This window comes from Melospiza georgiana, chromosome 24, assembly GCF_028018845.1.
Source record: "Melospiza georgiana isolate bMelGeo1 chromosome 24, bMelGeo1.pri, whole genome shotgun sequence".
Lineage (NCBI taxonomy): Eukaryota > Metazoa > Chordata > Aves > Passeriformes > Passerellidae > Melospiza > Melospiza georgiana.
Window position 1 is genome coordinate 8,905,717 of NC_080453.1, and position 18,757 is coordinate 8,924,473.

At 56.1% G+C, this 18,757-nt stretch overlaps 2 protein-coding genes across 2 annotated transcripts in view; both read left to right on the forward strand.

The window, feature by feature from the left end:
* Positions 1 to 3,716, forward strand: part of MAN1C1 (mannosidase alpha class 1C member 1) — a 50,053-nt gene extending 46,337 nt beyond the window's left edge. The window contains exons 8-12 of the mRNA XM_058040096.1: positions 169 to 284; positions 460 to 679; positions 1,193 to 1,365; positions 1,929 to 2,044; positions 2,380 to 3,716. Coding sequence (XP_057896079.1) covers positions 169 to 284; positions 460 to 679; positions 1,193 to 1,365; positions 1,929 to 2,044; positions 2,380 to 2,500 — 746 coding nt within the window. The 3' untranslated portion in view covers positions 2,501 to 3,716. The remainder of the gene's footprint in view (positions 1 to 168; positions 285 to 459; positions 680 to 1,192; positions 1,366 to 1,928; positions 2,045 to 2,379) is intronic.
* Positions 3,717 to 5,984: 2,268 nt separating this feature from the next.
* On the forward strand, positions 5,985 to 18,753 carry SELENON (selenoprotein N). The gene is made up of 12 exons (XM_058040097.1): positions 5,985 to 6,098; positions 8,123 to 8,240; positions 9,183 to 9,313; positions 9,706 to 9,918; positions 10,573 to 10,697; positions 11,581 to 11,718; positions 12,578 to 12,659; positions 13,521 to 13,709; positions 14,765 to 14,870; positions 15,632 to 15,744; positions 16,351 to 16,452; positions 16,782 to 18,753. The coding sequence occupies exons 1-12, from the start codon at positions 5,985 to 5,987 to the stop codon at positions 16,950 to 16,952; spliced, it is 1,602 nt and encodes a 533-aa protein (XP_057896080.1). The 3' UTR covers positions 16,953 to 18,753.
* Positions 18,754 to 18,757: the final 4 nt, after the last annotated feature.

An 18,757-nucleotide genomic window follows, 5' to 3' on the forward strand; every position in this document is an offset into this window, starting at 1 on the left:
CACCTTTCTTCCTCTCTGAAAAGCAGTGCTGCAGGCTCTCCCCAGGAAGCTGGGCAGGGGAAGGAGAGAGCAAGGGCACTAAATGGGACGAGATTGTTTCCCCTTTGTGAGGCAGCTGCTCGCTGCCTGCCGTGCACCTGAAGCTCTTTCCTGCCTTTCCCACCACAGACCACGTCTCCGTCGGGGGGCTCGGGGACAGCTTTTATGAATATCTCATCAAATCCTGGCTGATGTCAGACAAGAAGGACTCTGAAGCTAAGAAGATGTACGACGATGCCCTGGAGGTGAGGAGCCAGCTGCTGCTCCCTGGTTTTTGGGGGGGACATGGTTCATGAGAAGGGTTCAGACCTTCAGAAGGAGCCTCTGGGTTTCCCTGGTACTCACTCCTGCCACTAACTAACACCGAGTAAGTTTTACTCACTGTCCACTCTCTCGACATGCTGATTTTCGTCCCTCTAGGCAATAGAAAAGCATTTGGTGAAAAAGTCTGCGGGAGGCTTGACCTACATTGCTGAGTGGAGGGGCGGCATCCTGGACCACAAGATGGGGCACCTGGCCTGCTTCTCTGGGGGCATGATTGCCCTGGGGGCCCAGCACAGCGCGGGGGACAGGAGGCAGAGGCACATGGAGCTGGCAGCAGAGATCACCAGCACCTGCCACGAGTCCTACACACGCTCAGGTACCTGCACTGCAGGGGGGGCACTGCCAGGGGGACTCTGTGCCTCAGGGCTTTGGGCTGGAAGGGACCTGAAATTCCATCCCATGCATTGCCTGCCCTGCCAGGGGGGTTTGGGCTGGAAGGGACCTGAAATTCCATCCCATGGCAGGGACACCTCCCGTGGTCCCAGGTGCTCCCAGCCCCAGTGTCCAGCCAGGGATCCAGGGACAGCCACAGCTGCTCTGAGCACCCTCATGAATCAGTTTTTTGGTGTTGAAAGCAGGGATCTGAGTGCAGGACAGTGCTCACAAGAGACTGGGATTCCTCACCACAGACCAACATACCCCTGATTTTCTGTTTATAAAACCAGTGCAGTTGGTTTTACCACCATCCCGATCCCTTCTCTCCAACGCACTGCAGAAAAAAGGCTCAGCCAAGCCTTGGGCAAAGCCTGGCGTGCTGAGCAGCCCGAGGGCGCCTGGCTGGTGTCCTGCTGGTGCTGGCAGGCAGTGACAGCGCTGTGCTTGTCCCCAGACACCAAGCTGGGCCCCGAGGCGTTCCGCTTCGACGCGGGCAGCGAGGCCACGGCCACGCGGCTCAGCGAGCGCTACTACATCCTGCGGCCCGAGGTGGTGGAGAGCTACATGTACCTCTGGAGGCTCACCCACCAGCCCAAGTACCGGCACTGGGGCTGGGAGGTGGTCCAGGTAAGGCTGCAGAGGGCCCGGGGCTCTGGGGGTTACTGTGTTCCTGTGGAGGAAGGAGCGGGAATTATTGAAACCGTGTTAAACGCTGAGATGGGTCAGGAACGCTCCAGGCTGGGTTGGATGGGGCTCTGGGGAGCTTGGTCTAGAGGGAGGTGATCCTGTCTGTGGCTGGGGGGTGGAACTGGGTGATTTTGAAAGTTTCTTTTGACCCAGATTGTTCTCAAACCTGTGAGCAATGGGGCAGGATCTCAAACTCGTGGGCAATGGGGCAGGATCTCAAACCCATGGGCAATGGGGTAGGATATCAAACCCACAGGCAATGGGGCAGGATTCAAACCCACAGGCAATGGGGCAGGGTCTCAAACCTGTGAGCAATGGGGCAGGGTCTCAAACCCACAAGCAATGGGGCAGGGTCTCAAACCCACGGGCAATGGGGCAGGGTCTCAAACCCACGGGCAATGGGGCAGGAATACACAAAGTGCCTCAGTTCAGGGTTATCTCCAGTGTGGATTTTTGCTTCTGCCCACACTGCTGGGGTGGCTGAGGGTTCTCTCTCCCCCCAGGCCCTGGAGAAGCACTGCAGGGTGGAGGCTGGCTTCTCTGGCATCCGGGACGTGTACACCACCACGCCCACCCACGACAACATGCAGCAGAGCTTCTTCCTCGCAGAGACCCTCAAGTAAGTCTGGGCTCCCAGGGGCCTTCCCAAGCAGCACAGCTCCTGCAGCAGCTGCCCAAGGAGCCTCAGATGATGAGGGGGAGGTCTTCTCTTCCCAGGGGAGGTGTCCTTGCCCAGGGCAGGGGGCTGGCACCAGGGGAGCTTTCAGGATCTTTCCAACCCAACCACTCAGGGGGAAACTGGGCAAGGCTGCCAATCTTTGGGAGCCAGGGCTGGGTTACCTGGGCAGGGTGGGGATGTGCAGGGAGGTGGGAGTGTGTGCCATGCTGCTGCCTGTGCCTGCCTGGAGCCCCGCTGAGCTCCTCCAAGCTCTCCTGTGTGTCCCTGTGCTGCAGGTACCTCTATCTTCTGTTCTGTGAAGATGACGTGCTGTCCCTGGAGGACTGGGTGTTCAACACCGAGGCTCACCCCCTGCCCATCAACCACACGGACTTGAGGGCAGCAGGGCAGCCCTGAGGCCCTGCCCGGCTCCTGCTGGCCCAGCCTGGGCAGACTCTGCTTTTCCTTTCCATTGAAGGAATTCCTGCTGTTCCTGAAATGGTGTTTTGGGGCACTAGTCCAATTGCGGACAGGATTTTCTCGGGAAGATGAACCATGACTAAGCACCTTCTTTTCCTCTGTGAGGAGCTCTATTAGGCTGATGATGAGATGTTTATTCTGGGCCATACTGTACACAGTTCACAGACATTCCTTTATACAGAGAATTTATATGAAATCCGCTGATTTTGCTTTATAGTGGCCAAAGGACTGGAAGTTTGCCATAAAATAGACTTTACACACACACAAACACACACACACGTCCTCCTTTCCTTTCTCCGGTTCATTTCTGCCTTTTGTCTGCTCTTGGATTTATCACCTTTCCAGCGAACAGCTCTCAGTGTTCTGGGATTTCTGGTGCTCTGGGGGCTCTGCAGGAGAATGAGGGAGTTGCCCTTGGTTGGGAGAGCAGCTGGAATTGTTGGGGATGGTGAGGAGGTGCTGGGAGCTCAGGAGTGAAGGCAGGACAGGGACAGGTGATGTTTTACTGGGAAGTGAGAGCATCAGACCCTGCACACACAGGAGCAGCCTCAGGCTGGAATTTACAGATTTCAGGGGGGGAACTTGAACCACCCTGATCCCTGCTGGAGAGGTAACTCAGGAGCAATCCTGGAGGCTCCTGGAGTGGGAAATTCCTCCTGCAAGGGACACAGGAGCCAACAGAGGGGCTCTGCTGAGCCCAGAACGAGATCCAAGGCTGCAGGGGCTGTGGATGGTGAGTTCAGGATCCTGAGGGCACCAGGGAAGGGGGAAAGCTCCAGCCTGGACCTCTCCAGGGGTGACACAGCCCTGGGGCCCAGGTGGCCCTGCCTGAGCAGGGACTGGGACAGAGCCACCCCAATGTCCCCTCCAGCCTCAGCCATTCTGTGACTCTGCGGTGTCACAACTGTAACTAAACCAAAATCCTTGCTCCTGATGTATTTTTATATATATATTTTTTTTTCTGTGCTCTTAAAACACATTTACCACCCATCACATCTCATTTAACTTTCCTTTTATTGTTGGTTTTTTTTTTTTTTTTTTTTGGTGTTTTTCTACTTTTATTTGGAACTAAATGTTACGAGTCACTTGTAATAATTTTACTGCTGTAATAGTCAGATCTGTGAAACAGAATAAAAGTCTTGTAAAATAAAAAGCCTGTTGGGGTTGATCCTGTAAAAGACCAGTCACTCCATGCTTGGAATGAGACAGCACTGGATTTAAAGAGTGGATTTGGAGAGTTTTGTGCAGTAGAAGTTGATTTCTAGGGGAATCCAGGCAGTGTTTGACAGCAATTCCAGCTCTGTTAAATGCTGGATCTGGGATCAGATTCCCTCTGATCACTGCACAGCTCTGTGGCCCCGGGGGCTGGAACATTTTTATTTTTGTTCATTCTTGTGACAGCCTCGTGACAATCGGTTCATTCAGCAACTTGGGGGAAAATAAAGTTGCTTTGAGCAAGTTGTGAAAACAGAAAATGTTGTTTCTAAATTCCTGCCTTTGTAATTCCCCGAGAGAAATAAGATTGTCAGATGGGGACTTAGCATTATCCCAGGGATAAAGCTGCTGCCTGCTAAGCCTGGCCTGGAGGAATGGCTGTTGGTAAATAAACATCTTGGGAGTGAGCTGTGTTATCCGGGAGATTTGGGGATGGGGAGCTCTTGGAGCTCAAAGGATTCTGATAATGGATTAAGGGAATTTCTTAAATAAGAATGACCTGCTCTTGGAGTAACATGGAGCAGAATTTAAACCCTCAGAACAAACAGTGTGGTTCTGGTTTCCTTCAGGAACAGCTCCATGGCTGGTTTCCATTTCTCACAGGTGAGTGGCACCATCCCACACCTCCCAAGGAAGTTTCCTGCAGCTCAGCACAAACCAGGAGCTGTTCTGGCCAAGGGGAAACCTTGGGATCATTTCTCCTGCTGGGTGGAAACCTTCCCTGCTATTATTATTTTTAGGATTCCCTTTGATCCAGGTGTGCCTGGGTGGGCCCCACAGCAGATGTGTGGATATTTAACATTCTTCACGAGGGCTGTAATCCCAGCCCCCAGAACAAACCCAGAGAGGCTTGTTCTCTTTCAAAGAGCAGCAGGCACCCTGAATTATTCCACCTTTTCTCTTTCATTCGGGTTCTTCATGGAGCAGAGTTCCAGGGGAGTTTTCTGCTGTGCTGCAGAAGGAATTTTCACTGCATGAATCACAAAAATCCCCGCGGGCTCCTCTGCTGGTCCCATCCTCATCCTCCCTCCCTTAATGGCTTGGTCATGCTCTCGCTCATCTCCATCTCCAGAGTTCTTTAAACCTAAAACAAAAACGATTAGGCAGGCTTAGGATACAGCAGAGCTCCAAAGGATTAAAGGCTGACGCTGCCTGCTTCCCTCGGAGAGATCAAACATTCAGTGCTGGCCCTGCAGCAGAAATCTTCCCCGGCTGTGGGGGATTGGAGCAGGACGGGAGGATGAGGTGTGGGGAGGGGTTAAAATAATAAATTTGTGTGTCTAAATAATAAATTTGTGTGTCTTGGCCCAGCCACCGCTAAGGGACAATGTGACAGCAACGCCACGGCTGTGGGAGGGACACTGAAAATATGGGAGGTTGAAAAGCTTGGGAGGGAAATGACCCAAAATGTGACCCAAATGATGGTAAAAATGACCCAAAATGTGGGGATGATACTGGAGACAGAACGCTGAGCACCATCACCCCAGGGCTGCCAAGTCGTTCCCATCCCCTAATTCCCATTTATAGAGCTCAAACCTCAGCAGAATCACTGCAAGTGAACCCACCGATACCTGTTTTATTAAAAAAATACCCATTTTCGTCAGCTATAGCCAAGTAGAAGTGCAGGATACGGCTTTGGGAAATGCAGAACAAGTCCAGGGTTTTGTTCTTTCTGGGAAAAGCTGAATTAAGGGCAAAATGGGAATATGAGGATGGACAGACACCCATCTATCCCATGGATAATAAAGAAAAAGTCCTTGGAGACAGAGGATGGGGCTCATCCCCCCAGAGCCCTCACAGCAGAGACATTTCAGCCTAAAAAGCACTCTTTCCTGAACAAGTGCCGCTCATTCACCATTTAGAGTGGTTTTATCTTCACAAGTGCCGTTAATTTAACACTAAAATGAACTTTTCCCTAACTGGGATTTAACACTAAACCACATTTTTCCCTGACCGGGCGCCGGTCATTTAAACACTAACACGATCTTTTCCCAGACGCACCGACGCTCATTTAACACTAAAACACATTTTTCCCTGACCGGGTGCCGATATTTAACACCACACAGCCCCTTCCCGTGACGGAGCGGAGGTGATTTAACACAAAAAGGGGTTTTTATTCCCCGCGGGGCCCGCGGCCCCTCCTCGGCCGCCTGACGCCTCCCCCGGCCGGGCGGCCATGGCGGCTCCGCGGCGCGGGCCCGGCGCGATGGCGGGGCCGGGGCCCGGAGCGGCCCCTCCGCGCCTGGCGCTGGCCCTGGCGCTGCTGGCCGCGCTGCTGGCCGCCAAGTACTACCGGGACGCGGAGGCGGCGCGGCAGCAGGTACCGGGCACCGGGTACCGGGTACAGGGGCGGGGACGGGCCGGGCGGGGCGAGGGGAATGGCGGGCGCGGCCCGGCCGGGCTGCGTGAGGGGAGGCGGCGGCACCGGGCAGGCAGCGGGGCTCGGGGAGCCGGAGCGGGGCTGAGGGAGCCAGAGTGGGGCTGAGGGAGCCGGAGCGGGGCTGAGGGGGCACCAGGAGCCGTAGCGGGGCTGAGGGAGCCGGAGCGGGGCTGAGGGGGCACCAGGAGCCGTAGCGGGGCTGAGGGAGCTGTAGCGGGGCTGAGGAGACACCAGGAGTCGGTGGGCACCGGGGCTGAGGTGGCTGCGGCCAGGCTGAAGTGACCACCAGGCATTTGGTGGGGTCTGAAGTGGCCATAACCAGGCTGAAGTGACCACCAGGAATCAGTGGGAGCTGAGGTGGCCGTAGCTGTGCTGAAGTGACCACCAGGCATCGGTGAGCGGTTAAGTGGGCCATAGCCAGGCTGGAATGACCACCAGGCATCAATGGGGGCTGAAGTGGCCATAGCCAGGCTGAAGTGACCGCCAGACTTGGGGTGGCCACTGGGGCTGAGGTGACCACCAGGCATCTGAGGCCACGGGGGTTAAGGTGTCGCTGGTGTTGGGGCACTGCCAGGCATCGGTGGCTGCTGGGGCTGAGGTGGCCGTGGCCAGGCTGAGGTGACCACCAGGCATTGGGGGGTTAAGGTGGACACTGGGTTGAGATGGCCAGGCTGAGGTGACCATCGGGCATTGGGGGGGTTAAGGCGGACGCCGGGTTGAGGGAGATGTGTCAGCACCTGCAGCCAGGTGCTCAGCAGAGCTGTTACCTCTTTCCAGAGCCCAGGATGCTCATCCCCATTCATTCAGGGAATTAAAGCAGGTTAACTGTGGACAGTCCACAGTGCATTGTCCCTGTGCACGAAAACACATCTCCGTTCATTTTTTCCTGTCCTTGGCCATGTCCTCATCCACATCTTCATTTTGAGCTCCAGTTTATTTCAGTCTCGGCCCTGGAAGTGCCCTGGAAGGCTCTTTAGTGCTTTTGTAGCTGCAGTTGATGGGAGCAAAGCCTTCCAGGCTGCATTAGTGCTGCTTCAGGCTGGCAGGCAACAGATGGAAAATAAACGGGCTCGGGAGCTCTGGGGATGGTGCTGCAGGCAATGGAGAGCAGCAGAATGCAGAGCGTTTGTACTCCCAGCTCCAGCCTTCTCCAGGGTGGCAGGGCAAGCTGCTGGATCCTGGGGCATGTGCCAAGGGCTGGCTGGCACTGAGGGCTTTGCCCTGCCTGCTCTGTGTCCCTCCCTCCTCTCACACCAACCTGGAGCTCTTGCTCTGCCTCCAAGTTGTCCCTTTGCCTTCAGACTGGGGAGTGGAAATGTGTGGAAGCTTCCAGAGCCCTTCTGGGCCTTGTGGGGGCTTGTCAGAGGGAGAAACTGAGGCACAGAGCAACTGGGGTCCTGTGGAAGTTTCTGGAGAAGGCTGTGGGTTCTGTGACTCCCTGATGGGTGGCTGAGGGAGCAGGGAGCCAAAATATTCCATCTCCAAGTCTGGAGCTTTAGAGGGGCACTGACCAGTGCAGGGCAGCGATGCTGGAGTGGATCCCACTACAAGTGGAGGTTTCTAATTCCAAGGGCTCAGCTCACTCCCTCTGTGCTTTAGGAATGTGGTACTCACATATTTGTCTGCCTTTATTTGCACATGAGCTTATCCCAGCAGCCACCGCCTCCAGGTGCTCCCAGATCTGCAGGTTTAGGCTGAGCTAGCTGGAAAAAGTGAGGAGTTTTTCTGGCAAAGGGCTCTGAACGTGAGCAAATGGTTCAGCTGGAATTACTCAGGCAGATGTAGGTTCAGTGTCCTCGTGCCAGCAGTTCCTGGACACGTTGCAAATAGCACCAAACCCTGCCAAGGGCCGTTCATCTTTCCCTGGATGTGCTGGGAAGGGTGGGATTAACTCCAGAGGGGCCACAGTGGGCTCCTGCAGGAGGTTCCAATGCAATCTCTCTTGCCTCTTCTTCCCAAACCAGGAGCTGGCTCTGAAGTCCTTGGGGAATGAGGGGCTGTTCCTCTTCTCCTCCCTGGACACCAACAAGGACCTGTACCTGAGCCCAGAGGAGTTCAAACCCATTGCTGAGAAGCTCACAGGTGGGTTCCTGTCTGCCTTCCTGCACAGAGCCAAACGTCATGAACACACAGCTTGAACTCACTGAATATTTCATTCACTTTATTGCTTTCTGGGTCTTATTTACACGAAGAGAGGCTGTGAAGCCTTCCATGTTGTTGGAAAGGCTTAAGCAGCAGACATCACTGTGACAAAGTGCAGTTTTTACAAGGTGGAGGATCCCACTGCTGGACTAGCAAAGTACATAAGTGACTTTGTGTGGAGCTTAAGGGGGATTTGGGATGGGTGAATGGCACAAACGCAGCTCAGGCCAGGCCAGAGGCACCAGTGAGGGCTCCATTCAGCTGGGGCAGCTCTCCTGGCTGGCAGCTGGGGGAGATCATCTTTGCAGGCTGTGTCAGCACAGAGCAAGTGGCTCTGCTGGTGCCAGCCAGGGAGAGTGTGGGCATGACAAAGGACATGGGGACACAGACAGGGATTGCTGTGCTCTCCTGGACTGGCTCCAGCACGTGCTGGGATGGGGCTGTGAGTGTGCCTGGGCTTTGCAGCCAGGGAAACAGGGAATCATGGAATGGTTTGGGCTGGGAGGGACCTCAAAGCCCACCCAGTGCCACCCCTGCCATGGCAGGGACACCTCCCACTGTCCCAGGTGCTCCCAGCCCTGTCCAGCCTGGCCTTGGGCACTGCCAGGGATCCAGGGGCAGCCACAGCTGCTCTGGGCACCCTCACAGGGAACAATTCCTCCCCAGTGTCCAACCTAAACCCACCCCCTCCTGCTTTAAAGCCATCCAGTTCATCCCTTGCCCCTTCATTCATGCAGCCAGAGCTGGGTCTGAGTTCTGCTGTGTGGGATCAGCTGGGAGACCCCCAGTGCTCCTTGGATTTGCAGGATAAACGTGTGATCACAACTGCATGAAAGGGGAGGGAGGGGAAGCAGCTGCCTGAATTCCTGTCCTTGTGCCCAGGGGTTGCTCCAGTGTCAGAGTCTGAAGAGGAGGAGACACCAGATGCAGATGGGGAGACTCTGTCCATCGTGGCCAAGTTCCAGCCCCTGCTCATGGAAACGATGACGAAGAGCAAGGATGGCTTCTTGGGAGTAGGTGTCCTGCAGGGCCCAGACTGTGGGGTAAACACATCTGGGGGCTGGGAACAGCACCAGGAATAGGCTGGGAGGGGACAGGGTCCTTGCTGTGACAGGGACCCCCTCAGCATTGCAGGCTTTCAGCACACTCAGCTGTGCCCTGCCCCAGTCAGAGCACCCTCCCTTCCTGGGGAGCTGGGAGCAGGAACAGAGCTGCCTCTGCTCATGCCGTGTTCCCTCTGCTCTGTTACTCACATTCTTGAGGGCTGACAGAATGTTTGCTGGGGTAAGAAGAGTTTGGGATGTGATGCATTTTCTCCCCCCCTTTTCCAAAGCCTCCCTGCATCCATGACATGACTGCACACTGGGACACTCCTGTGGGCTCTGACAGCATCTTCTGTTCCCAGATTTCCCACGTGGCTCTGTCTGGGCTCAGGAACTGGACGGCCCCAGCAGCCCCCATGAGTGTCCTGCTTGCCAGGCAGTTCAAAGCCTTCCTCCCTCCTAAGGACAATCTGGATCTTGGGGAGCCCTGGTGGATCATTCCCAGTGAGCTGAACATCTTCACTGGGTATCTCTCCAACAACAGGTTTTACCCTCCGCCTCCCAAGGGCAAAGAGGTGAGACATGACACTCAGATTTCATATGTGCATCCCTATTTTCTGGAGAAGCAGGAATTCTGCAGTGTATAGCCAGGAGCACCTAAACTGAGAGCAGGCCAAAGCTCTGTGTGTGTGTGACAGCCAGATGGGGCTGACTCGAGTAACTTCATCTTGTTTCTTTAATTGTGGGGGACTGGAACATAGCTTTTCCCAGAGAGGGTTATTCAGAAAGGACAGGGGTCATTCCTGATGGGACAGTGTCCAAGTGGGCCTTCAGGTGCCAGGTGGGACCTGTGTGTGCCCAGCAGGTAAAGCCTGGCTGTGCATCCCCTCCCCTGGGTGCATCCCACCCCTTCAAGGCTGAAGCATTGCTGGAGGCAGCCTTGCACATCAGTTTGCTGTTGTGCCTGGGCTGATGGAAGGCTGCAGCCCATGGCAATGGCACAGGAGCCATGGAAGATGGATTTATTTGTGACAGCAGTGCCTTGCTTTGTCTCCTTGCTGTGTGGTTAGGTCGGTCTCTGAGCTGGCTGTTAAATCACGGCCGTTCTCTGACCTTCCTGCTCAGGTGGGGGCTGCTTTGGAGCTGTGTGGAGGAGCAGTTCTCCCTGCTGTCCTCAGTCCCTGTCCCGTGTGAGGAGCAGTTCTCACGCTGCCCCTGCCCTCCCTCAGGTGCTCATCCACAGGCTGCTGAGCATGTTCCACCCGCGCCCCTTCGTCAGGACACGCTTCGCCCCGCAGGGAGCCGTGGCCTGCCTCCAGGCCAGCAGCAGCTTCTACTACAGCGTGGCATTCCGGTGAGCCCCGGGGGCTGGGGGCACCCCCGGGGGCTGGGGGCACCCCCAGCCCGTGCCCTGCCCCAGCTGGGAGCCCTGGCAGCGGGCACAGCGGGCATGGCACTGCAGCGTCGTCCCACGGGACACTGGGTGGTGGGGCTGGGAGGGAGGTGCAAGCCAAGGGTCCCCTGTGCTGCCAGTGTCACCGTGTCCTCATGCAACCCAAAGGTCACCTGTGCTGCCAGTGTCACCGTGTCCTCATGCAAGCCAAAGGGTCCCCTGTGCTGCCAGTGTCACCATGTCCTCATGCAAGCCAAAGGGTCCCCTGTGCTGCCAGTGTCACCGTGTCCTCATGCAACCCAAGGGTCCCCTGTGCTGCCAGTGTCACCGTGTCCTCATGCAACCCAAAGGTCACCTGTGCTGCCAGTGTCACCGTGTCCTCACGCAGGGCATCACCCCTGGCTGAAAGGGGAGGATCTGGCTAGCAAGAATTCTGTTAGATTTATGTTAATCAAAGTGTCTTTCCGTTGTGGAGAGTGCACAGAATTGTTTTACTGGCAGTGTTACACGCTTTACACAGCTGTTACACGCTTTGCAGTGTTACACACAGCTGTGATGTGTTTGAGCAAGCTAAAGAGGCCTTGTTCTGTCCCTGTGTTTCAAGGAATGATAAATTATTTCATCCTTCCTGGCTGCCCAGTTCCAGAAGGCATGGATACTGGAGGTGCTCCTGACCCAGGGCATCTGTTCCAGTCTCACCCTCCTCACTGTGTGCCATGAAAAGCTGTTTAAGCTCCACCCGTCCTGCCCAGTTGAGGCTCATAGTTTCAGGTGCCTGGAGACAGCTTTTCCCTGCTGTCCCTGCAGTGCAGGATCCCAGCTGATGGCTCCTCTCTCCTTGCAGGATCCACGCCGAATTCCAGCTGAACGAGCCACCAAACTTCCCGTTCTGGTTCTCCCCGGGGCAGTTCACAGGTTACATTGTCCTGTCCAAGGACTCCTCCCACGTCAGGGACTTCAGGCTCTTCGTTCCCAACAACAGGTACGGCTGTTTCCCTCTCATTTCTGGGAAAATCTGAGAGATTTGAGCTCTGCAGTTGCTTTAAATGCATTTCTGCAACGCTGGGGATCCCTGACACATCCAGGGCCTGATTCACACCCAGTAACTGTCCCTTGGTTATGGGAGGGACAGGCAGGGTGTGGCAGGACTGGCGGTCCCAGTGGAGTTCAGCACGGCCTGCTGCTCTTCTTCCAACACATTCTTTTTGCTTGGAGCCTCACAGGTTAAGGCTTTGTGTGCAGAGCTGTGCAGCAGCTCGTTCCTGCTCTCTGGCAGGGAGCTGGAAGTGTTTCAGGGGGAAGGAGCTTCAAATCTCTTTGCCCATGACAAGAGTGAAAATTCTATTACAACGTTACCCTGGCGACTCAACCCCAGTGGCTCTGTCAGCACATTTCTTACAGCCAGCAGCCACTTTGGGCTCTGCCAGCAGCCTTTTGCTTCCAGAAAAACACTTTTAAAAGTTCAGCAGGATCAGAATGTGCGAGCGAAGTGCTGGGAAGGGAGAGGGAGCAAAGACATCTCTCTTTCCTGTCACTTGACAGAGCTCAGAGGTGTTGAGTGCGATTTCCAGAGTGCTGAGTGGGTGCCTGGGCCCTGGGCCAGCAGGATTGGTGTTCCTGGGCTGCTGCAGGGAGCACGGAGATCTCCAGAGGCTCTGGGTCTGGTGCTGGCCCTGCAGGAGGATGTTCCCTCACTTTGGGGTTCCCTTGCCCAGCTTTAGCCCTGGGTCACTCCTGGGTTCCAGTTTGGGGTTCCCTTGCCCAGCTTTGGCCCTGGGTCACTCCTGGGTTCCAGTTTGGGGTTCCCTTGCCCAGCTTTGGCCCTGGCTGTTCCCCTGCAGGTCCCTGAATGTGGACATGGAGTGGCTCTACGGGGCAAGCGAGAGCAGCAACATGGAGGTGGACATTGGATACCTGCCCCAGGTCTGTGCCCTGTCCTGTGCCCCAGGACAGCTTCTCCTCAGGGGTTTGTGCTGCCACAAACCTCTGGAACCTCTGTACCCCATTCCTTGGAGCTTTCCCTGGATCATTTCAGTACAGCAGTGCAATTTCCATTTATCTCTGTCTGTCCTCTGCAGCCCCGTTGGCAGCTCTTCTGATTTTCCTTTTTCCCTCAGTGTGGATTGAATCCTAAGCTTTTGGAGACTTTTTCCTTTTTTAAAACATTGCCTGACAGGCAGGAGGGAAGATGAGGAGCTGAACCCAGGCCCTGAGCCCAGAGCAGGGTATGAATAACTGTGGGTCTGGATTTAGAAAGTACACGAGGTTGTTCCCCTTTTTTGTGCTCTTGGGACAGGAAACATAAGGCAGAATTCTGAATGTCTGAATTCACCAGGCCCATGTTCTCCTAAACTAGAGCTGTGATTATTTTTAATTGGCAGGAGTCAGATTTAGCAGAATCATTCCAGCTGTAGCAGAGCCTCAGGGAAGCTCCTGGGCAGCTTTTCCTGCTGCTCCCTCTCGTGGCTTCCCAGGGCTGAGCTGGTGACAGAGCAAGAGCTGCCAGTGAGCCCTGCAGGTCCTGGTGGCTGAAAGGATCTGGTGTCCCACAGCACTGGAAGGTGGGAACGTCGACTCTGTGCATTTCCAGCCCAGAGAGTGCAGCCACACTGAGGGAAATAAAGTTCCTCTCCTGGTGTTTCACTGGCAAAGTGCAGCTCCAGGAGGTGGGAGATGAGGCTGTGCCTTCCTGAGGAGCTGCACGGTGTTATGTAGGATCTGTGCCCTGTCCTGGAGCACCAGGAGAGGGCTGGGAGCAGGTCCAAGCCAGGCTGTTCCCTGCAGATGGAGCTGGAATCCACAGGGCCCTCGGTGCCCTCCGTGATCCACGATGAGGACGGGAAGGTCCTGGCCAGCAGGGACCCCTCGGGGGAGCCCATCCAGTTTGTGTTTGAGGAGATCACCTGGCAGCAGCAGATCCCCTGGCAGGAGGCAGCCCACAGGCTGGAGGTGGCCATGTACCCATTTAAGAAGGTGAGGAACGGGCTGGGCTCTCCTTGGCACGTTGATTTGGGGCAGATCATCCTCACTGAGCCACCCAGTGACCTGGAGGGCCAGCAGGGTCCAGAGAACACGGCCTGAGCAGCATCCAGGGCACTGGGAGGGTGTCCCAGGGGGTTTGGGGTCACACAGCAGCACAGGCAGCAGCAAATTCTCCATGTCAGGATTGTACTGTGGGTGTAGGCTCATCCTTCCTGCCCCTTATCAGTGGCTGTGCTGTGATTGTGGAGCAGCCAGGTAATTGTGCTGCTTACAAATGCTTTTTGCTCTGGCTTCACTGGCACAGCAGCCAGGTGCCTCTGGACCAAGCTCCCCTTATCAGCAGAGAACACACGAGCTGCCTGTGTCTCTGCAGCCTGCAGCCAGACACAGATTTACAGCTCTGGGTGACCCAAACCATTTAACATGCCAGCAGGCTGTGGAGCAGATGGCCACTGCCTGTCACTGCTGCCTTGGCTGCAGGGACACGTTTTGGTGGCTGCCTCCTCGTGCCCGAGCTTACAAATGTCCCTTCAGGCTGCCAAGATGTTCAGATCAGTTCCTTTCACTGGAGTGATTGCAGCAGCTCTGTGCAGGCTCCTCAGCCATTTCTCAAGCTGTTTCAGGATATTTTATAATAAATACCTCAAGGCCAAGTTTCCCAGCAGCTGAGGTGGGATGGAGCAGCTCTGTGCAGGCTCCCTCAGCCAATTCTTGGGGTTTTTCAGGAGATTTTGTAATAAATATCTCAAGGCCAGATTTCCCTGCAGCTGAGATGGGGCTGCAGACAGCCTGGGCACCCTGGTGCAGGTGTTCTCTGCAGTGTGTGAGGTCAGGGCTCTGCAGGGACAGGGGGACTGCAGCCTCCCCACCACAGTTACCACTTTATCACAGTTATCACTTTATCACAGTTATCACTGATTTAAATCTGCATGTCCTGCTGCAGACTGAGCTCTGTGTGTGTCCCCCCTGGGTGGGTTCCCTCAGAGCTGCTCCTGCTGGAGCTGGAGGTGTTGTCCCTGTCCCTCACGCTGTCCCTCTGCCCCCAGGTCTCCTACCTGCCCTTCACAGAAGCCTTTGAGAGAGCACAAGCAGAGAAGAAGCTGGTGCACTCCATCCTGCTCTGGGGGGCCCTGGATGACCAGTCCTGCTGAGGTGAGGGTGTTCCCAGCCTGGCTGCAGGGATCGGGGGTCAGGGGCCTGCAGGAAACCTTGAGCCACTTGTTTGGGCTCTGGAGGAGCTGGGCAGACAAAGCTGGGAGTGGGAGTCACTGGTGGGAGCCGGGAATCACTGCTGGGAGTGGGAATCACTGCTGGGAGCTGGGGTGGGAATTATTGATGAGATCTCTGCTGCCCAGTGGCCACACCAGCTCTGTCTGAGACAAGCTGTGAATCAGGTGCCTTTGTCGAGGTGGAGACATGGCTCTGGTCTCTCCCCTTCCTCTCTGCTGCTGGGGAAGAGGAGAGGCAGCGTTGGCAGGGAAAGGGGCACTGCTCTGTGTGCCTTGTCCTGGCACCTGCACAGGAGAGGCAGAGCCAGGCCTGGCCTTGGGGCTGTCCTGGTGTGCCCCTCAGTGCCTCAGAGCTTCTGTGCCACGTTGGGCAGGAGGGGAAGGGTTTCTTCAGTCCCGTGTGCCCTGAAGAGCCCTCAGCACTGGGCTGTGCTTGGCACGAGCAGCGGGTGGCACTGGGGGTGGCTGCCATGGCTCTCCTGTTCTGTGCCCGCCTTGGGCTCTGCTCTGCCAGCAGCACCTGTGGGGAGCAAAAGCCATGGAAAACTGCCAGAAATGGAGCAAAAAGGCAGTGGGGAGGGCTGGGGGAGCCAGAGCCAGCTGGCACTCAGCAGCTGGCATGGAGCACGGTGGCAGTGCCCTGAGGAAGCCCAGCAAAGCCTCCTGTGCCTCTTCCCGTGCCAGGTTCGGGGCGAACTCTCCGGGAAACCGTCCTGGAAAGTTCGCCCATCCTCGCCCTGCTCAACGAGAGCTTCATCAGCAGCTGGTCCCTGGTCAAGGAGCTGGAGGAGCTGCAGGTGAGGCTCACGCTCTGCTGGGGTGCCAGGGCGTGCCAGGGGGATCTCTGTGCCCAGCCCTCCCCGTGCTTGGCTGCTGCAGGGGCCAGGCAGACAGCAGATGGAGCAGGCTGAGAAGTGGCACTGTGACCCTCTTGGCTCTGTCCTGGTGCCAGGTTTAAAGCTAAAACAGATGATTCTCTGTGAGACAGCCCTGCCCAGGGCCTCTGGTGCCATCAGCCAGCTGACTGCCCTGCAGGCCAGGGGACAAGCAAATAACCAAATAACCAAATAACTGTGTGAGCCCTGGGGCTCCTGGCTGAGCCTTTCCCCCTTGTGAGCCTGTGCTGTCAGCTGGGATCAGTCACAGAGCTGGAGACTGGCAAGGGCTGGGATCACACTTTGGTGTGCCTGTGATGGGGTGGTTTCTTGTCTGGGGAGAAAATCTGCAGCTGAAATGGGAGAGGGAGCCTGAGAGGGAAAGGGAAAGCAGCCTGTGAGAGTGGTACCAGGTACCATTGCCCTGCAAAGCAGCTCTCTGCTCCCTCCCTCTCTCCTGTGGGCTCCCCGGTGCCATTCTGCCACTTCTGGGGTGTGCCAGTGTGTGGTTTTGGTGTCTCCCTGCAGAGCAACAGAGAGAATGAGCTCCACAGCAAACTGGCCAAGCTGCACCTGGAGAAATACAACTTCCCTGTGGAGATGATGATCTGCCTCCCCAACGGCACGGTGGTAAGGCTGGGCTCCTCCATGGCATCTGTTCTCTGCAGGGCCTGCCAGAGCTGGGGCTGCCCCTGAGCCTAGAAATCTGAAACAAATGTGTTTTAGTTCTTCTTCTTAACCTAAGCAAAGGGTCAGCACCCTTGGGAGAACATCACACATTGTTCTCTGACTGTGAAATTCAGACCCAAATTCTGGTTCCTGAATTAGCCCTTGGAAAGAATCAGTTATTCTGTGGGAGCTGTTGGAGCCTTGTCTCCTCTGTGCTGGCTGCAGGCCAGGCAGGGATGGGGAATCGTGCTGACCCTTAGAAGTCTCCTCTGATCTGTTTTCTTTGCCAGGTTCACCACATCAATGCCAACTATTTCCTGGACATTACTTCCATGAAGCCTGAAGATGTTGAAAGCAGCATCTTTAGTTTCTCAACCAATTTTGAAGACCCTTCAACTGCAACTTACCTCCAGTTCCTGAAGGAAGGGCTGCACAGAGCAAAACCTTACCTGCAGCCCTAAAAGCAGGCACTGAATGCCCCCCTGAGATGGCCAAAGACTCCAGAGATCTATTTTGGTTACAGCAAATCCTCCTGATCCCCGTGGCAGACGTTGAACTGCAGCAGTCCCAGCTCTGGATCCTGGTGTGAGCTGAGTTCAGCTCCACAGCCTGCCCCTCTCTCTGCAGGCACATTTCTGCAGGAGTGCAAATACCTGAACACACTCCCAGTGCCCCTGCCTGGGTGTGCACCCACCCTCATTGCTCTGGAGCTGCTGCAGGCCCAGAGCTGGCCTGCAGGACTTGCTGAGAGCAGGGACAGCACTGCCATCGTGACCAAACACTCGTGCCCAGCACAGAGCCAGCAGCCCTGGGCAGTCCCTGTCCCCTGGGGCCAGCCTGGCGTCCTGGGCAGCTCTGGCTCTGACAGTGACAGTCTGTGTGACAGCACTGTGGCAGCCCTGAGCTCCCGTGGCACCTGGTGGCCTTGCTCAGGGAGGCTCTGTGCCCCGAGGGTGCCATGGGGACACCAGGAGTGGGCATCAGAGGGGTGAGCTGAGGATCAGTGTGAGCTCCCCAGGCTGAAGGACACAGCAGTGAGCAGTGTCCCACCCATCCATCCATCCATCCATCCCTCCCCAGCAGCTCTGGGACCTTGTCCCCGTGTCCCCCTGGAGCTGCTGCTCTGTCCCTGTCTGCTTTGAGCTCCCAGGTTGTGAACATGAAGTTCCCTCTGGGAGTGCCCTGGGATCCTCACCTGGCTGGGGACTGGGCAGCTCTAAAAGCCAGCAGTACAAAAAGGTATTTTCAGGAATTTTTTCCAAAGAGATTGTTCAGACACGAAGCCATCATCCCTCATCTGAAGCCGCCCTAAGCAGTTGCTCCTGCTCTGTGCCAATGCCTGGATCAGAATGAGCATTATTTTGTGATTTGGAGAAGGAAAGGTTGAGTGAAATGGGATTTAAGGCAAATTCCTACAGACATGTGAGGGACAAAGCATCCTCGGTAGCTGCCTGCAGCCAGCCCTGGCTGCTGACGCTTTTTCTGCTCTCTGAAGCACAATTGTGTTGGACCAAATCAAATTAAGGGAAAAGCCTTTTTTTTTATTTTTAATTTTCAGTCCTGGGAGGAGCCTGGTGGTGGCAATTCCCCTGTCCCCACCCTGGTCCATACCTGAGCCTGGAGACTGAGCTTAGCTCTGGGCTGAACCAGTGCCACTTCACTAATTGCTCTAGTGAGACTAATTAATGACCCTGGGATGGTTGGCTTTGTAACTATGCATTAACTCTGCACTTTCCACACCCCGGTGGAACAGGCCGGGCTCAGGGCAGCACTGCAGAGCTCTGGCAGCCCTTGGGGCCCTTCCATCCCTGCAGGGCTCAGCCTTTGGGATCCCACAGAGTTTATTTTTATTTTATTCTCTCCTGGGATCCCCCAGCCACCCGTGAGCGCTCTCGGGATGAGCGTGGGCAGTGCAGGGGGAGCCCCAAAGCCACCCCCGAGCCGCAGCGGCCTGGGGGATCCCGAGGGGTCACAGCCCGTGTCCCTTTTCCCGTGCCAGGCTGCGGGGCTCCCTCCGTGCGTGCCAAGCTCGATCTGTCCGTGCCAAGCGTTCCCCCCGTTCCCTCTCTGTGTTTTCTCCCCGTTCCCTCTCTGTGTTCCCCCGTTCTCGGTCCGTTCTCTCTGTACGGGCTCCGCCGCCGCCCCTGCCGTGCCTGGTGACGCCCCGGCCCGAAACCCGCGGCGGGCCCGGGCCGATGTCGGCCGGGAGGGGCGGCGGAGCGGCCGCGGTAAAACCAAAACCATCCGTGCATCGTTTCCTCAGCTG